We start from the raw sequence: 20,567 nt of genomic DNA on the forward strand, positions 1-20,567 counted from the left end.
CTTATATTACTAATTTTAATCTTTTAAGGGGTCTTTAAGTCTTACTGGCTTAGGACTTATTGCGAATGAATCATTGCATATTGTTTTTAAGAAATCTTTGAATAACAATTTGAATTTATAGTATTCATATAAAAATGGATCTATTAACTTTCTTGCAGGTTTTCTATACAGTATTGCTTTTTAAAAATATTCTGAAATTAGTGGTCTAATAATAACTTCATTAGAATAATAACTTCATAAGATATCACATGCACATGCTTATTTTTAATTATTTGCAAAATAGGCTTGATTTAAAATAAGTAGTATTTTTCATAAATACTAATAGTTCAATAATGTTGATATTGTCTAAAAATTGCTTTCTACACACTGCATATGCCCAACATGTGCATTATGCATTATGACAGGATCATGTTCAATTTTCTTCCTTTTATCTTTTTCTTATGCAGATGATACTTTTGTCAGACCAGTGACATTTTGGATCATTGGAGATTTTGATAAACCATCTGGAAGACAACTATTATACGATGCTATCAAACACCAAGTATGCAACTAACACCTTCATCAAAGAGCGAGGAGTGGGGGAAGACTTGAGTTTTACGACTTGTTTGATTTTTGAAGATAGATAAGAAAAACTGTTGGGCTTTTATATTTTCAAATGGTTCTTCATTCTGCTATGTTCATTGGCTCCATTTCTCACAACTGCCTTCAATCTGCCATTTCTTCTTACTATTTTTTAGATTTTTATCCTTTTTTTATAAATAACTCAAGGCAGTGAACATACATAATATTCCTCCTATTTTCCCTACAACAATAGTCTTGCTGAGATAAGTTGGGCTGAGAAAGAATGAAGCTTGATTTAGAGTTGCCCACAACTGCACATAGGTCTTGCTGCATACCTACGCTGTGAAGGGGTTGATGGATAGCACAGTCACTCATGCACTCGTGACCTCCCGTTTGGACTACTGCAATGCTCTCTACATGGGGCTGCCCTTGAGGACTACTCGGAGGCTCCAGCTGGTGCAGAATGCAGCCGCGCGAGTGGTGGTGGGAGTTTCCCGATACTCCCATGTAACACCTCTACTCCGTGAGCTGCATTGGCTTCCAGTTGTCCTCCGGGTAAGATTCAAGGTGCTGGTTATGACCTATAAAGCCCTAAATGGCATGGGTCCGGGTTACTTATGGGAACATCTGCTGCCGGCATCAACTTCCCTTCGTCCAGTGCGCTCCCACAGAGAGGGCCTCCTTAGGGTGCCGTCGGTGAAAGAGTGTCGACTGGCGGCCCCCAGGGGGAGGGCATTCTCTGTGGGCGCACCAGACCTGTGGAACCGTTTACCGGTGGAGCTCCGGACGGCTCCCGACCTTCGCTCCTTCCGACATGACCTAAAAACATATTTATTTGAACAAGCCGGCCTGGTCTGATGGGTTTAGGGGTATTTTAACGTTTTGTAATTTATTAAATTGGGCTATTGTATTTAATGTTTTTAAATTTTTATATATTGTATTTTACTGTATTGCCCTGTACACCGCCCTGAGTACTTCGGGAGAAGGGCGGTATAAAAATTAAATTAAATAAATAAAATAAACTAAATAAATAAATAGCGCAGGTTGTAGATGTCTGCAAATAGGCATATCTCCTAAATCCCAACTGTGTGTTGTGTGGAGGTGCGTGTCCTATGTTTTTGATTGGCTGATCTGACTTTCTCCTTGAGCCCCCCCCCCCTAGGCAGAATGTTAACATTTGCAGAAATATAAATGCAACTTTGCACCTTTGCAACCATCCCCGAACGACAGACTCAGGTGTTCCCTGATGTGCAAGTGATGTAGAAATCTAATCCAGGCTTAATTGCCAAAGTCACTCAGCTGATTTTCATTCTTAAGGTGGCATCACAATTCACAGTCTCCCAGTTTCTGGGCCAGCATTTTAATCACTATACCAAACTGGCTTGTGATCTCTGTTAAAAAAATAATAATGCTGATTTGCTGGTTGTCACAGCTCTTTCTTTCACTTAAGAACTGTAAAATAACACATATTTAATCTGCAATTCATTTTCTTCTGTAGAAGTCCAGTAATTTTATCCGGATTGGTGTGATTAACAATCCCAGCGAAGACCCAGCAACTGAAACCACAATTATTGCCAGGGCCATATGGGCAGCCTTGCAGACACAGACATCAAACAGTGCCAAAAATTTTATCACAAAATTACTTAAGGAGGAGAATGCAAAGATGCTGGAGGCTGGAACAGATATCACAGAATTTGCTGTTGGAGTAAGTGTTGAAGATGGCCTTTTTACTGTAAGATTAGAAACATAGCAGGAATAATAGCAAAACACAGCAACATTCTTTCTAAATTCCAGCTTCCTTCTGAAGTAACCAGACAGGATAAGATGCATCACATTGTCTTTTAATGAAATATCCCTTCCCCCCCCCCCCCATTTTAGGGTATGGAAATCAATACATTTAAAGCAGCTCTTGATGCTCCTGAAGTGGATTTTATTCTTTCACATGCTGTGTACTGCAGGGATGTTCTTAAACTGAAGAAAGGACAGAGAGCTGTGATTAGCAACGGAAGGGTGAGCAAATTATATTTATAAAACAAGCAGTGCTTTACTTGCAGATGTCTTTGGTCCTAATGTGGTACTTTTTCCCCCTCTACACAAGAGAATGCTAATTTTGGATTCATTTTAATGTAAATCAAACTCCTGACTATATTTTTAAGTCCTCCTATGGGGATTCTGAAAAGATAAAATGGGCTTCCTAAAATGGAATTATTATGTATATTCTTTGCTGCAGTGTATGTTTATAGCTTTTCAACTGTGAATCATCTATCTCTGAACTCGAAATTCTGATGGCCTATTATTATTTATTTATCTGTTTATTAGATTTAACCTCACATAGTATAATAGTTTCTTGGCAACTTACAAATTAAATACAGAAATATAGAAATACAACAAGAGATCTAAAACCCATTAAACATACAAAACCTAACGAGATGTTATGAAACCAATATCCTTTGGAAGAATTAAGTCTTTAACATTTTTAGAAGGTGGTCAAGATCTTCTAAAGCTCTTCACCACTAATACCAAAAAACACTTCTGGGTTTACCCGATCTCCCAAAATTGGAGAACAATCATCTGCTTCTCCCTGCATGAGTGTAATAATCAGACCAACGTTTATAGGCAAATGTGGTGTTGTAATCTGTGGTAATATGTTCCAAATCCAACTTGTTGGTGATTATTCAGGATGGCTTTACAATAGCATTTATGTGAGAATATTTTGTCTTTCGTAACTAGTTGCTCCAAACAGATCCTTTGTGATATTAAGATCTGCTCAGAAATAACTTAATAGACTGCTATAAAGCTGAAGGCATATCCCTCCCTCCTTATACCTGGTCCTCCCTCAATTATTTTCTATTCCAGACAAAACTCTCTTATTCTCCCAGGCATTTTACTTTCTCTTTTTGTGCTACATTGTACTTATGCCACTGCTCTATTTTCCACACTAACAGCTGTTTAAATTTACTGTTTCCAGTGCTTGTATTATATTAAGCTATTGTAGGATTCATTTATTCTGCTGTTCCCAGCTTCATTCTTTAACTGTTGTTTGATGTTCTGTATTAAAAATACATCTTAACATATAGCAATGAAATGTTTCCGTATTTTTTACTAGCAATGGTGTACAGTAAGCAATCAATGTAGAAGTATTTGTTTGTTCGTAACTATCGTGAAGGACTACCAAGGTAGTTAATAACAGTAGTGACCAAACCAAAATAAAACCATTGCATCAAATAATCAAGCAGCATATTGATCCTGCAGGCAGCAAAAGCTGGTACAACTCAATATCAATGAGCCCTAATACTGAGAGAAACTGAACAAATATCTTGAAAGAGAATATTCTTATGCTTTGGTGACATAATCAGAATGGTCCCGTTTCATATGAAATCATCTGATATGGCAGGGTAGTACTGATACTGATCTAAATGAAATATTGCCATTTTTTTACCATTCAAAAAAAAAGCTTTGCAAAGGTATTGTATATGTATTATATTCCCAATGGTAATGCATATTAAAATACTGTGCATGTTGATCATACCATTTCATCTTCATTTCAGATTATTGGTCCATTGGAAGCTGGGGAGCTTTTTAACCAGGATGACTTCCACTTGCTAGAAAATATTATTATAAAGACATCTGGTCAGAAAATAAAATCTCATGTACAACAGTTAGGAGTGGAAGAAGATCTGTAAGTAAAAATTGAGTAGGTTTTGGAAAGGAAGTGGAATTCTTCACTGAAGAATGTTGGTGGTTTCAGTGTTTATGGAATATATAAGAAACATTCTTCCTATATCGTGCCCCCCTCCATCCATATAATGGTATTTGGCAGTTGTGTATTAAAAAGAGAAGAATAAGGTCTTTGGCAAAACCAGGGCTTATTAGGCGGAAAAAGCATGGTATATTCTAAGTTTATTTTGCAGATACAGAAATATCTTTAAAATACAGGTGATTTTAAATGTAAAGAGACTGTATCATAAGATTTTAACTTACATTGATTCTGTTACTTTTATTTACATTTTTTACAGTTTGTCTCCCAGTCATAGTATTTAGAAGAACACTTGACTGAAAATATTTAAACCTTATTTTATAATAAGGTTTTATAACATTTATTATATTTTATAATAAGGTTTTATTTTATAATAAGGTACATGAGCAGATAGTATAAAACATGATGCAGGTAGTCCTTGACTTATGTCCACAATTGAGCCCAAAATTTCTGTTGCTAAGCAAGACAGTTGTTAAGTGAGTTTTGCCCCATTTTACAACCTTTTTTGCCACAGTTGCTAAGCAAATCACTGCAGTTCTTAAGTGAATCAAGCAGTTGCTAAGTGCATCTGGCTTTCCCGTTGACTTTGGCAGCTAAGGGGGTTAAAAATGGTGATCACATGACCCTGGGACAGTGATCATAGTCATAAAGACATTCCAGTTGCCAAGTGCCCAATTTTAATCACGTGACCATGGGGATGCTGCTGCAACAGTCATGTGAAAACCGGTCATAAGTCACTTTTCAGTGCTGTTGTAACTTTGAATGACACTAAATGAATGGTTGTAAGTTGAGGATTACCTCTACATTGCTTCTTTTTGAAAAGCATATAAAAACCAACTTCACTGTTCACAGAATGAGTCTCATCTCTTATTCCCCCTTTGCCTTGTAGTTTTCTGGTTGCCTTAAGTTGATTTTTTAATTTGCATTCTAATGGCTTCATCCTTCTTCTGGTCCTTCCATCCTCCAGTATCCCTGTGTGCCCCTCCCAAGCCAGTCGTCAGAGCGAGGGAAATGAAATAGATATCTCTCTTCTAAGCAAGCAAAGAGAAACAGCCAGTTTGCTTGCATTTACTGCCACTGGATTTCATACATAGATTGTTTTATCATTTACAAAAGCAGCACTTATGGTTTGTTTTTGTTTTTTTTTTTGTTACTACATCTCATCAAGTGACCTTTTTAACGAAAATTACATTGGAAGAAAACATTGGCAGGATGGTCTTTTTCTCTTTCCTCAGTGCAAGTGACCTTGTCATGAAGGTGGATGCTCTTCTGTCTGCTCAACCAAAGGGAGAAGCCAGGATTGAATACCAATTCTTTGAGGATAGATACAGGTAAAATAAACTGTAAGAGTGGTTCTTAATTGGTCTTGTCTGTCTGCCAAGAATAACATGCATTCAGGTTCTATAACATATAAATAATCCTGAAAAGATTTCATTCATTAGAATTTCCATGCATATTTTCTTCAAAAAGTGTTAAGGAAGTATTTAAAAGATAAAATAGTAATGGATTATATGTACAGATGAGTTGACTCATTAACTGAGTACATATAATCCACTAACTAATTAACTCATTAATTCTGTTCTAAAAACAGAATTCATAAATGTTTTAGACTTGCTGATTTTTCTGTCATAGACTAAAATAAAAATCAAGATTACACGTACTGTAGTTTCTTTTTCTTTTTTCTTTTTCTAGTGCAATTAAGTTGAGACCAAAAGAGGGAGAAATATATTTTGATGTTGTGGCTATTGTTGATCCTGCCACTAGAGAGGCACAAAGACTTGCTCCACTGCTTATGGTGTGAAATTATTATTGCAATCATCATCATCATCATCATTATTATTATTATTATTATTATTATTATTATTATTATTATTATTATTATTATTATTATTACATTGATAACTGAAAACTGTTTGAAATATTTTGGTGAGTTATGGATGTTCCTTCTTTGATCAGCAGAGGAAATAAGCTTCTCATTTTATAAGCAATGTGTGAAACATCTTGTAAAAGAATTCACCCTTAACATGCAAAATATACAATTATCTTGCCTTTTCTTAGCTTATTGTGAGTAATAATAACTCTTAAGAACACACTTGTAAAGCTTTAAACCAGACATGTCAAACTCGTGACATCACGTGCCATTGCGTGATGTATTGGAGCTTTTTCCCCATTGCTGGCAATGGGGTGGGTGCAGTTTCCTTGTGACGCGTCTGGCCCACGGGCCGGCACTTTGACACCCCTGCTTTAAACAAAAGAGACCTACGATGTTAGATTTAAAAGCATTATGTATTAATATGGAAACTGCTGAAATACATAATTAATGACCTGTACAAATCCTTTGAAAAAAGTGCTTTATTAAATTTAAAAAAATTAAAACAGATGTACTTTCCTCCAGATTTGACTTTTTTCTGTGTTTTAAGCCAGAATCTATTCTCCCCTGCACATCTGCTTCACTTAACTGAGGGGAGGGGGAAGCAAGGAGGAGAGCCTGAGCATGCAATTGCATATGGAGACAGGAATTCATTTAAGAAACAGCTGTATGAACTTAAAAAGATGTGAGGCTGTTTTAGAGATTCAAATGTGCTCCTTTATGTTGCACAGTGTTTCTTTCAAGGGATTTGCACAGCCCACAAAGATAAGAGATATGAATTAAATTGAACGCATTTGGACAGGACTTTGATTTATCAAGTAACTAAGTTTTAACCTTTCTTATGTTTGCTATATATGTAATATAATTTGCAGATTAATAACTTTACAGTGATCCTGTAATGATGAGTGCATTTCAATGTTAACGAGCTAGTAGACAGAACATTAGGGATATGAAAAGAGGAAAAAGTTGCAAGAAGTTTGTACTTTAGTTGCATTTAGATTTATGTGTCTTTTTCCCTTGATTTAGGTATTGAACAAACTCATAAATATGAATCTCAGAGTTTTTATGAACTGTCAATCCAAACTCTCCGACATGCCTCTGAAAAGGTGACTCAAATGCAACAGAATATAGTAATACTGATAAAGTGTTATGATTACTGTGCTTTTTAATACTAATGTTTGAAAACTGCAGGCTGCAACTAGTTATTAATTTTATTTTTATTATTTAAGTTTATTGATTTTATTTTTGTTTTCATTGTCTGGTGTTGATCCAAACACCAGAATTAACATTAGAGAATCAAGCAATAAACAACAGCCCAATGAAGGAACTACCAAGGAGAAAACAATACCCCACCCCCACCAACACTAACAGGGCAAGCTACTGTATATAACAACAACAACAATAATTAAGTTGGAAGGGACCTTCGAGGTCATCTAGGCCAACCCCTGCTCAGGCAAGAAACCCTATACCATTTCAGACAAATGGCTGTCCAGCCTCTTCATAAAAACTTCCAGTGTTGGAGCATTCACAACTTCTGGAGGCAGGTTGTTTCACTGCTTAATTGTTCTAATTGTCAGGAAATTTCTCCTTAGTTTGAGGTAGCTTCTCTTTGATTAGTTTCCATCCATTTCTTCTTGTCCTGCCTTCAGGGTGCTTTGAAGAATAGCTTGACTCCCTCTTCTTTGTGGAAACCCCTGAGATATTGGAACACTGCTATCATGTCACCCCATATAAACAGAGAACAAATCCTACTCCCTTCTAAAATGAAGAGATTATCTAGTCTGGTAATGAAATGTCTTGCAAGCAACCAGCAAAAGAACAAATGTTTAATACTAAAACATTAAATATTTGTCATCTTTACCTCTAAGCTTTTATCGCTACGTTCTGGAGCCAGAAATTACTTTTACAGCAGAAAAACATCTTATTCCTGGACCACTTGCCAAATTCCTGGATATGCCTCAATCTCCATTATTTACTCTGAATCTAAATACTCCAGAGAGCTGGATGGTGGAGTCAGTAAGAACATCATATGATCTTGACAACATTTATTTGGACGAGGTAAATTTATTAATATGTATTCAAGTTTTAGAGAAGGATAGAAGTATTCCATTTGGAAAATAAAGCTTGCAGCTAAAACCTGTTAGTCAACTAATTGAAGATTAAAATCTGTACTGCAGTCATGATGATTTGGAGGTTAAGATGCCTATAATTTATTTGCTTTTATCTTCCAATAATATATGCTGATTTTTGTTTCAAGGAGTTTGATTTCTCTATTATAGAATAGGCTTTTCAATCAGTTTTTTTATGCTTTGATGTTAAATAGCAAGAAGAAAAGTGAAGCTGGCAAACTATGAATGCTAATTGTTAAATCAACTTAAGAATGGTAATTGGGACCAGCAACGCCATTTTAAGCAAGTCAGTTGTAAAGTCAATATCACATGATTGTGTCCATTTATGACAGCAGTTGTGGCTGGCACAATTGTTAATCAAATCCTGCATGGTTGCAGTATCTCGCTGTCACATGATCTCCATTTATGACCTCCTGCCAGTTCCACATGGACTTTTCTTGTTGGAAGCCTACAATGTAGACAGAAAATGGAGATCATATGATTGCAGAGTGCTGCGACCCATCATAATTGTGAGCCAGTTTTCAAGTGCCTTGTGACTGGTCATTCAGCAAAAACTACCTTTGTAGGTAGGGTCTCTTGGAGCATTTTCCAGAACAATTATTCCAACTTTGTACTCCCCAAATGAATTGGCATTGCAAGTTCCAAAACTGTTTACCTGGCAAATTATTAATCCCACTTGCTGGGAATTTGAGGTATTGTAAGCTCCAGTATCTCTGAAGAGTACATACTTGTGTAAGGCTGTCTTAGTAAGATGGTTGCAGAATCTAGAATAGAAAAAACCTGTATTAATATTACAACAGAACATAGCATGTGTCACGTTAGAGTTGCCTCCAGGTGAGCTGGGTGTCATATAAAATAAATAAAAATATCTGTACCTCTCTTAGTGGTAGATGTTTTCTTGCAATGCTGAGTTGTGAATATTTGGGGTACATATTTCTGGGTACAAATCTAACAGAAGAGTAGTCTTCCTTTGCTGCAGCTATCAAGGCTGGAATACCGCATTATTTCTTGCAATGCTGAGTTGTGAATATTTGGGGTACATATTTCTGGGTACAAATCTAACAGAAGAGTAGTCTTCCTTTGCTGCAGCTATCAAGGCTGGAATACCGCATTATCTAAAATTGTAAGATAGAATTATTTTATCGTACTTTTCCAACTTCAGCTGTAGCTTCTTGATGCAGATCATTGTTTTTAATTATTTAAGCTTTTGAATGCTAAACTAGTGGTTATTTCTTTCTACACAGGTTGAGAGCGTAGTGGCAGCCGAGTATGAATTAGAACACCTCCTTTTGGAAGGGCACTGTTATGATATCACTACAGGGCAGCCTCCCAGAGGCCTTCAGTTCACTCTTGGAACATCAACAAACCCTGTTGTAGTTGACACCATTGTCATGGCCAATTTAGTAAGTGACTGACCATCTTACTGACGTTAAGTAGAATGCTTTGTGAAATAGATTTGTAAATGTTTAATTGGCCATGCATATGACAGACTGTTTTATAAAAGCAAGCAAGATATTTTCTGGAATCCAATATTCAGAATATCCAATAGTTCACCTTATATCTTGTATGCAAACAGATGCCATTTTTTATTTCTAGGGAATTAATCATGTAAAGAGAGAGAAAAAATCCCACGCCTCTTGACTTTCACAAAAGTTCTTATTGTGGCTTTTGCTCAGCCAGAAACATAAACAAACTACAGGCTAGGTTGAGTTAAGCGTTAAGCATTATTAGGCAATTTAAGATTTTTTGGAAGTTGATTTTTTTAAAAGCAGTTTGCAGTCATAACATAGAGAAAAATAATCTAATAACAAAATACAATTCAAAATAGTAAATGAACACAACCAGCATCCTTAGTTTTTGTTTTTGTTTTTTTAAAGTCTGGGTGAGAATAACTGATACTTTCTTGAGATCTTGGGAACGACAGACTTCATATTTGAATAAGTATCTATAAATTCACTGGAAAAAGCAATTGTATTTGGAAGAGTTAGCGGTAAAAGGAAAGCAGGCTGCCAAAGAACATGGTAGGGGGTCACCATCAAAGCTGGCACCAACCAGAGCATAGAACAACTCAAAGCAGTACAAGAATGGAAGATGTGAATAGACTTTGTCTAAAGAATTGTCAAGAGTCGGACACGACTGAATGGATAACATCATCTATCTATAAAATAAGTGTGTTAGGATTCATGATTCAGTCTAACAGTTGATAGGTATCCATTTGGTATATGCATTTGGTATTATATCTTAAAAAGTATTTACAGCCCACCATCTTCCTTAAGTGACTGGAACATCAATATATAAATAATAATAAAAACAATAAAAAATACAACAATTTTATTTGCTTGGTTGTATCAAATAAGAATGCCAACTTGCATTACAAATTATAATTTTAATGTTAATATGGTAGGAATGATCCAGTTTAAAGAGGTTAATACGATAAGAAAAAAGTGAGCTATAAATATATATATATGTTCTCAACTGGTCACCTTAATAGGATAATATTCGTAAATCGTGTAATTTTTAAAATGATCCTCGACATTTTATGAAAATCCTGTAATTCTTTTCTAATATTTCTTTCTTGTGTTGGTTTCAGATTATATTTTATTATCAGGTATCAACAATACGTTACCTATGTTAAATACATACTGAAAAATATGTATGCCTAAAGGTCTAATTAAAGTTTATCGATAGGACATTTTAGACATCAGAGGTTGATAATCATTTATTAAGGACATAATATTTTCTGTGTAATGAATAATTAAAAATTTGTAACCTGCAAATTTTGATGTAGTGGTTAAGGTACCAGGCTAGAAACTGGAAAATATTAGGCACAAAGCCAGTTGGTTGACCTTGAGCCAGTCATTCTCAGCCCTAGGAAGGAGGCAATGGCCAAACCACTTCAGAAGAATCTTGCCAAAGAAACTGCAGGAACTAGTATCCAAAAGTCAAAAAGGCACACACGTGCACACACAACTTGCCAAGCAAAATCCAGCTGAATTATGCATCGAAGTTTGATACTTAGTAAATTGCCCAAGGTCAACTAAAGTGTTTTCCCTTTCCCTTTCTCCTTTTTAGGGATATTTTCAGTTAAAAGCCAACCCTGGTTCCTGGTTTCTGAGGCTCAGAAAGGGAAGGTCTGATGATATTTACAAAATTTACAGGTAGGCTGGTAAAAATCATGATACTACTTATTTGTTTGTTTCTAAACTCTGTGGGATGTAGCCATTCCATCAAGATGGCATTGGGTTGTTTATTTAACATTCAGTATTTCTATGCTACCACAAGCCTTGTTAGCAAGAGTTAACAACAGTTGTATATAGACGTTTTCTTTATAGAAAAAAAGGCATCCACTTAACAAAATCCCACCACAGTGGTGCTATAACAAATCAGGGAAAGGATCTTGGAAGCAGCTTGGTCTTGAAATGTATTTTTGAAAGTCCAGCAAAGAGATAACTAGCCTGATCTCCCTAAGGAGACAGTTTCAGAGAATTAGCACTGCATTGGAAGAACCTGGGTGGTCTTATGAATTGGCACTTCAAGCAATTCAAGAGTAAGGTTGGCTTCATTTCACTTCTCTAATTAAATCATCGGGAGAGTTTTGAATTTGAAAACTTCTGAACTTAACATGCCCTCCTTTCAGTTTAGAACAGCTGTTCCTCACTAACTGGAAGCGTTGTGATGTCCCAACTATTCCAGGAGTGTCCTGAGATTGAAACAGCGCTGAGGTTTAAAGCTGAATTTCAAGCTTTAAACAACTATCCTGAATTCAAAATTAAGAATGTTTCCCAAGATTTTGAAATATTTTGAGCAAGATCATTTTAATTTTGAAGCTTTTCCATTTGTAATAGTCGTGTTTTTTGTTTCATACGTAAAGGTTTATATGAAGGTATATATCCATAGTTGGATTAATATGATTCTGAAATAGAATTTGGGGAACATAAACTATTTGAAGTAAAACCACTTTTTGACAAAGCAGAGAAAAGTGGCAGCAAAATAGTAATTACTAAGCTAATATTTTAAATATAATTAATTTTTAGTCATGATGAGACAGATTCTCCTCCAGATGCCAGTGATGTTGTCGTTGTTATCAGCAATTTTAAAAGCAAAATTATTAAAGTGAAGGTGAGTTTGAAAAGGATGGTAAAGTACTATTTTCAACAAGATTTTCTATATATATTTCAAAAAAAATATTTTTATTATACTGGTATTTGTAATTTAGTTAAAAAAAGAATATTAACAATGTTAACACTTAACTGCTACAATGTTGCAGTTTTGTTTAAACATACTTAAGCGAATTTACTATTTTCTCTTTTTCAGGTTCTTTGTGTTCTCTGAGTTTAATTTTCTTTTAGTTTTTAATGACATTTCATTAACAGATGTTTCTGCAAGGAGAAAAAGAAGCTCATAGATCACTAAGAACCCAACAGTTCAATCCTCAGCACGTTACATTCTCCTCTATTGTATTCTGTCTTTGTAGGTTCAGAAAAAGCCAGATATGCTAAATGAAGATTTACTTAGTGATGGTACTAATGAAAATGAGTCTGGATTTTGGGAATCTCTGAAATGGTAAAGATACTTGCAAATCCTTCACTACCAGTTGAATTTCCTTAACCTAATTCCTTACAACATAATTTTAGGAATATTTGGAATGAGCTTATATTATTAATATGTTTCTATTAAAGCCATCAAGGGACGCGGTGGCTCAGTGGGTTAGGACGCTGAGCTTGTCGATCAGATGGTCGGCAGTTTGGCGGGTCGAATCCCGAGTGCCACGTAACAGAGTGAGCGCCTGTTACTCGTCCCAGCTTCTGCCCACCTAGCAGTTCGAAAGCACGTAAAAGATGCAAGTAGAAAAACAGGGACCACTACGGTGGGAAGGTAACAGCGTTCCGTGCGCCTTTGGCGTCCAATCATGCTGGCCACATGACCACGGAGACGTCCTCGGACAAGCGCTGGCTCTTCGGCTTTGAAACGGAGATGAGCACCGGCCCCTAGAGTCGGAAACGACTAGCACGCATGTGCGGGGGAACCTTTACCTTTACTTTACTATTAAAGCCATAATACCACTATCTGCAATAATGATTATTAGTTCATAAAATGACATAACATGAAAGAAACTTTTTTTAAAAATGAAGCGTTGAAGAAAGTACTTTTTTGTTTGTTTGTTTGTTTTTTTTAGGGGGTTTACAGGAGGCCAGAAGAAAGAAGAAGTGAAACAGGATAAGGAAGATGTGATCAATATCTTTTCAGTGGCATCAGGGCATCTATATGAGAGATTTCTTCGGTAGGTCTTGAACGAAGGCTTTACTCAAATTGTAAAATGCTGCTTATATACGACATTTGCAGGAATTTATATTTTCTTCATTTATTAGGTTTTGGGGTTCATTGTACCCAAGAATCCTTCTAGTAAATAAGAGAAAATTTTTACAATTAGAGATGCATACCATTGTAGAGTTGGAAGGGACAGCCTGTTTCTAAAAAGGTCCAGAGGAAAAAATCCATAGCATCCATCGAAAGATTATTGTACAGATCTTACCATCAGAAACCTTTTCCTTATATATATATTTTTTTTTAAATTCCATTTATATCCCGCCCTTCTCCGAAGACTCAGGGCGGCTTACAAGCTTAGCAGTAGCCTTCATTCTATGTATATGCCTGCTTATTAGGGCTTTCACACACACCCCAAGCAGCATTATTACAAAGTCAGCTTAATTGCCCCCAACAATTTGGGTCCTCATTTTACCTACCTCGGAAGGATGGAAGGCTGAGTCAACCTTGAGCCTGGTGGGATGCGAACCTGCACTAATTGCAGGCAGCTGGTGTTACTTAAGGTGGCATTAGCCCACTGAAACCTGTATATCTATAGCATATATCCATTATTTCAACTCAGTGGCAGTGGAAAATTGCTTCTCCCAGTTTTCCCTATGGCACCCTTTTAAGTATGGAAACAGTAATATCATAATGTTGTTTTTTTCAGTATGATCCATATCTACATTGACGTTTCCTGTTTCCTCAGTACTAAAGCTATGCTCTTTATTGATTTAACAGTGGTGTGCTTACACTTGAATGAGGATTTATTTTATAGTATTGATTCTGCACTTGTGAGCTTTTGTTAGGTAGTGATGAGAATTTTCACCCACTGTTCACTTTTTACATACATAAGTACTGATGTACATCTCTAATGGGCCTTCAGTGGAATTTCATAAACAGTTTTAAAACAGTTGATACCTGACTCAAAGAGTAAAAATAAAGCAAGTAAGTTAGTCTAGATTTTTTAAAAACTATTATCACAATCTTTTAATGATGTATTTTAAATTAGCTATTTCTGGGTTTTTTTAAAAAAAAATCCTACCCCCATTTGTCAATTGTGCATTTGCAGAAATCCAGAACACCTAGTCGTAGAAACCAAGAGGTGTCAGTAAAGACTCAATATTCTAGGCTTGGTACTGACTACATGCTCACGAAGCCAGAAATATGAACCCATATTTAATACATTACTTAAAAGTTTTCCTGCCTTCATATTTGCACCAAGTCTTTTTCAGCAATATTAATTAGTGGGAAATCAGAAATTCTTACCAATTTGTTAGAGAGTACCCAGAAAGCTATCAGAGATCCCTGTCTATTTTCAGCCTATACCTGTTCTTAAATTATCCAGAATCATTCTAGCCAATCAGAAAAATGGCAATTCTAAAATATAATGTAACCACCTACAGATCAGGCATATCAGGTGGAGTGCTACATTGAGTAGACCATTTTATATATTCTCATTCAGCTTCTGATATAGTGGTGCTAATGGGAAATCCTACAATCTGATTTGTTTTCATTCTTTACAGCCCTTTGTTCAAGAACACCTTAAAGCAATTAACTATACTTTTTAAAGTACAAAACTACTTTTATCTCCTTCCAGTGCTCTCTAAGATAGTTGATTTGTTAAGATTTTTCATAAGTTTTTAATTACAGTTACAAAATTAGTTTAAATTAGTTCTAGATTTTTACTTTTATTTCTTTTAACAGCATAATGATGTTGTCTGTGCTGAAGCACACAGAGACTTCAGTGAAGTTCTGGTTTCTGAAGAATTACTTATCGCCCACAGTTAAGGTTTGTTATAAGGAAAAAAAACTTTTTTATATTTTTAAGAATTTTAGTTACGTTTATTTATTTAATAATAACATACAGTTGCCCATCTTCCAAACCTTAACTTAGGTGGCTCACAGCAATAGTAAAAAAGCAATAAAATCGCAAACAAAATCTCCTCCTAAACCTTAAACCTCAGTAGAGAAAAATAAATGTAACCATTGTGCTCCATCCTTACCCTGTCCCAATACGTCTGAGAAAGCCAGCTTTTTAAGAACTGGTGGATCTGGGAGGGGGGAGTATTCCTTAGAGCAGGGCCACTATTGAGAAGGTGCATTTCCTGGGTCACACTAGATGAAAACATTTGGGAGAAGGTACCTGGAGCGTGCCCATCCTGTCCAGCCTGGTGGAATAGGTAGATATACTTAGGGAGAGGCAATGCCTCAGATAATTTGGCCCCATCTCAGACACGGCTTTAAAGCTAATAACCAGCATCTTGAATTGTACCTGGAAAGAGACTAAGTCACACAACAGGGTTGCAGTATGGAGAAACAGAACTGTCCAAAACAGTAAACTAGTGAGCTCAACCATAAGTAACTTGCTTAAAAAGCAGAGATGCTTCTGCTTTTGCTTCAACAGAACATTCAATCCATAGAAAACAAATTCTCTGCATTTCAAGCAATTCATCTGGCCCAGATTTCTTTTTCCTTTCCGTGTGCTTGTCTGCATCCCAACATCTTCAGCCATTTCATGTTCTGTATTTTCTTTTCATGGCTGTTTCTCATTTTTTTCTAAACAACCAGGTCCCCATACATTCATTTTCCCACACTTTCACGACCTGTTCTTATTTAATTATTTCAGTTTGATATCAGGTAGTTACAATGGCTGGTATGGGGGAGTAAGATTTTGAATCCAGGTTGCAGGGAATCTCAGTTAAAGAATATAGCTAGCTAGAATGCAGTTAGTCTGGAAATATATGTATAATTTAGGACGTGACTCATTTATTGCTAGAACTACAAGCATATTCCTAGCCATTTTTCCACAAGGAATGTCAAATAATATAAGAAAATATAGTCCATTATTCACTTTCCTCAAACTGGAAAATAAATTACATTTTAGAATCATTACACATTCTTGTGCCGAGAGTACATTGACAAAGGTGGAAAATTTGTCTGAAATGGTATATGGTTTCCTGCCTGAGCAGGGGGTTGGACTAGATGACCTCCAAGGACCCTTCCAACTTTATTATTATTATTAAATACAGATTAGGCGAGACCTGGCTTAAAAACAGTAACTGTGAGAGGGACCTTGGAGTCCTAGTGGACGATCGCTTGACTGTGAGCCAGTAGTGTGCAGCAGTAGCCGAAAAAAGCTAATACAATCCTGGGTTGTATAAACAGAGGCATAGAATCAAGAATACGTGAAGTATTAGTACCGCTTTAAAAAACCCTAGTAAGATCACACCTGGAATACTGCAGCCAATTTTGGTCACCATATCACAAAAAAGATGTTGAAAGTCTGGAAAAAAATCCAGAGAAGAGCAACTAAGATGATCAAAGCCCTGGAGACTAAAACATATGAAGAATGGCTGCAGGACTTGGGTTTAGCTAGTCTAAAGAAAAAAAGAAACAGGAGTGACATGATAGCAGTATTTCAGTATTTGAGGGCTGCCACAAAGAAGTGGGCATCAAATTATTCTCCAAAGCACCAGAGGGCAGGACAAGAATCAATGGTTGGAAACTGATCAAAGAGAGAAGCAACATGGAATTAAGGAGAAACTTCCTGACAGTGAGGACAATTAACCAGTGGAACAGCTTGCCTCCAGAAATCGTGGGCGCTCAGTCACTGGAGATTTTTAAGAAGAGGCTAGACAGTCACTTGTCTGAGATGGTATAGGTTCTCCTTCTTGAGCAGGGGGCTGGACTAGAAGACCTCAAAAGTCCCTTCCAGTTTTGATTCTATTCTATTCTATTCTATTCTATTCTATTCTATTCTATTCTATTCTATTCTATTCTATTCTATTCTATTCTATTCTATTCTATTCTATTCTATTCTATTCTATTCTATTCTATTCTATTCTATTCTATTCTATTCCATTCCATTCCATTCCATTCCATTCCATTCCATTCCATATATTTAATTGCAGATATTCTCTCCCTCTCTCTCTCCAGTGAATTCTGTAACTCTATTCCTGGTTGTTGTTGTTTTGTTTCTAGTTAAAAATCCTCTTTGCTAGATGGTAGAAAGGACAATATACCAATATCTCTTAAATTTCATCTTCTTATAATATTTTTCCCCACATAAATCTTTGCTTATAAGACATGTAGGAGTGCAAGAAAATTAAACCTTGTTGGTTATGAGACCTAGGCAAAATGTGAAGATTCCTGCTTTTCCCCCTTGCATATTTACCATTAGCCTTGAATATTTTTCATAACCAAATGTCTGGCTTTGTTAAGAATAATGTAACATGTCCTCTCTGGTTTTTTTTGCAATTTGTATTAAAAGCTGTTAGGACAGTAACTAATATTTTGTTCCAGGAATTCATCCCATATATGGCTAAAAAGTACAATTTCCAGTATGAGTTTGTCCAGTACAAGTGGCCACGCTGGCTTCACCAGCAAACAGAGAAGCAACGTATTATCTGGGGTTACAAAATTCTTTTTCTGGATGTGCTTTTCCCCCTCGCTGTTGATAAATTCCTTTTTGTAGATGCTGACCAGGTAAGTGCTTTTGAAGATTCAAACATTACTTATTTTAAATGTCCGAGGTGTCTTTTTCAGTTAGGGCCCCCTACAACTTGTATTTTAAATGTCAAAAATAATTTACCAACCTTGAAATATTCATAGGTAAAAAAATGGCTGATAATGTAAAACCCCTTGAAAATTAAATGGGTTAAAATGATTTAATAGTGCAGTTAAATCTAAAGAAAGAAACTACATTTCTACTCTCTTTAAAGAGAGTATTTCACAGTTTAGATGCTAGTATAGAAAGGGCCTTGTCCACTGTCTTCATAAATTAGCCACTGTTGATGGTGGGACATTCAGAAATGTATCCAAAACAGACTCCCATAAGAATTGAGATCCAGGATCCAGAATTTGTAAGGCTTTATAAGATCAGCCTCCTGGATACATGCTTGGAAACGCAATGGCAACCAGTGCAATTGGTTCTAGAATCATAATTAAGCAAAAGCACAAATCAGAAAACAGTCTGGTCGCCACTTTTCACAATAACTTCAGTTTCCAAAACTTTTTAGCATAGCTCTACATATAACACAGCTCCTAATCTGGTTGGTGATTAAGGTATTGATTGCTATGACTAGCTCTAGGACTAGCCACCTATAGGGCCACCTGATTCTTCATGATTGGTAGCAAATTACCAAAGCTGCAAAACTCAGTCCTGTATTAGATTGTCTACTCACTAACAGTATGCTTGCCATAAGCCACTTATTGTGGCTTCTGACATTAATGATTTCCACAGCCTTCTTAATGACAAGAAAATGATAAGACCTGACAGGATGACTCTTCCCAGATAACGAGAGTATTTGTTAGGATTCTTAGGGAAATCCTAACAGATCAGTGGAATAATATTCCCTTTTAGCACCACCTTTTAGGAGACAGTGCTAAGGAAAGATCCACCAAATTCCCATATTTGATACATGCCAAAGAATGGCACCATGTTTGACATATCTAGTAAAATGAATGGATATACTGGAATCTCCCGCCTATTTCCATGAAGATTGTATGTCATATCCTGGACTTCTGATTGGAATCTTATTATTTTCCCTCTATAAAACTTTGAACTTGGTTGCCTTCATTAATTTTAGAATCTTTCTCAGAAAACAAATACTAAAAATCAGCATATAGTTTACTGTGTGATGAACAACTTTTTTTCCATCTGTACTGATCTGCATAATAGTTGCAGGAAACTGTAAGAAAAGGAGTGGTGATATGAAAATCTTTACATTTGCAAGCAAGCTCTCAAATGATCGTAGGATGTTAAACAACAATTGCTATCGGGCTAAACATTTTAAATGTTTGTGATCTCTAGTAAGAACTGATATGAATTCATTCCAACTGGTATCTGCCACTTGGCTTCACCTAATTCTACAAGCCTTTTTAATATACGTTTTTTTAATTAAAATGTATTAAACTAAACCAATTGATTAAAATATGTACCTTGCTTTGGGTTCAAGCTGGCTTTTGTTTTACTACTTATAGTATATACACCAGAAGTGAAGATAATGGACATGGCTCCTTATTCCTCTCCTGAAGGCAGCTCCAAGTTTGGGAACATATAATAGTATTTTGGACATACCCTTTCCCATAAAAGTCCATATATTTGGGGTATAGCTTTTGAGAATGGATGGGAAAGTATTGTTGCCATAGATCATGTTTAATTAAGAGGAAAGTTAATAGATTAAGATCCAAATTCTATGTTTCCTATGTAATATCTAAAATTCTAAACTGAACTATTTTTTCCTTAGATTGTGCGTACAGACCTAAAGGAGTTAAGAGATTTCAACTTGGATGGAGCACCTTATGGTTATACACCGTTCTGTGAAAGCCGCAGAGAGATGGATGGCTACCGATTCTGGAAGTCAGGATACTGGGCAAGCCATTTGGCTGGACGAAAATATCATATTAGGTGATAAGTGTGCATCCCAAATACTTCTGAGAGTAATTAGTACATTTATTTTGAATGTTAGAAATAAATTCCAATCTGAATTTATTTTGCGTTTTACTTATTTAGTCTATAATTCAGATACAAGTGAATCTAACAGCTGTTCTTTCTCTGTCCTTAGTGCGCTTTATGTTGTAGACCTGAAAAAGTTCAGAAAGATAGCTGCTGGAGATCGACTCAGGGGACAATATCAAGGGCTTAGCCAGGATCCAAATAGCCTCTCCAACCTTGATCAAGTAATTATAACTTTATATATGTGTACACACACACACACACACACACACACACACACACACACACACACTGCAGACATGTTGCTATTCTGTGCAAAATCAATCTTTAGAAACTTGGAGAATGGGCATTCAGCTATGATTTTGCTTTATGGGACACAAATGTAAGAGATTTAAGAATAACAAATATTGAGGAATAATGTAGAAGTTAAGGAAGATAATATTTTGTGAAAAGATTCATGAATATGGATTATGGTCATTAGTAGGT

General features: G+C 36.0%; 1 protein-coding gene across 3 annotated transcripts in view; it reads left to right on the plus strand.

Moving 5' to 3' along the window:
* UGGT1 (UDP-glucose glycoprotein glucosyltransferase 1) overlaps positions 1-20,567 on the plus strand; it is a 55,083-nt gene that overhangs the window by 29,128 nt on the left and 5,388 nt on the right. For all 3 annotated transcript variants that reach the window (XM_081329852.1, XM_081329854.1, XM_081329853.1), the window contains 17 exons: positions 447-541; positions 2,060-2,266; positions 2,440-2,571; positions 4,110-4,240; positions 5,554-5,649; positions 6,011-6,113; positions 7,215-7,294; positions 8,057-8,246; positions 9,562-9,720; positions 11,390-11,475; positions 12,352-12,436; positions 12,792-12,880; positions 13,494-13,598; positions 15,329-15,413; positions 17,927-18,109; positions 19,873-20,033; positions 20,191-20,305. In XM_081329852.1, the coding sequence (XP_081185978.1) occupies positions 447-541; positions 2,060-2,266; positions 2,440-2,571; positions 4,110-4,240; positions 5,554-5,649; positions 6,011-6,113; positions 7,215-7,294; positions 8,057-8,246; positions 9,562-9,720; positions 11,390-11,475; positions 12,352-12,436; positions 12,792-12,880; positions 13,494-13,598; positions 15,329-15,413; positions 17,927-18,109; positions 19,873-20,033; positions 20,191-20,305 (2,102 nt within the window). The remainder of the gene's footprint in view (positions 1-446; positions 542-2,059; positions 2,267-2,439; positions 2,572-4,109; positions 4,241-5,553; positions 5,650-6,010; positions 6,114-7,214; positions 7,295-8,056; positions 8,247-9,561; positions 9,721-11,389; positions 11,476-12,351; positions 12,437-12,791; positions 12,881-13,493; positions 13,599-15,328; positions 15,414-17,926; positions 18,110-19,872; positions 20,034-20,190; positions 20,306-20,567) is intronic.

Source organism: Vipera berus, assembly GCF_964194415.1.
Source record: "Vipera berus genome assembly, chromosome: 5".
Lineage (NCBI taxonomy): Eukaryota > Metazoa > Chordata > Lepidosauria > Squamata > Viperidae > Vipera > Vipera berus.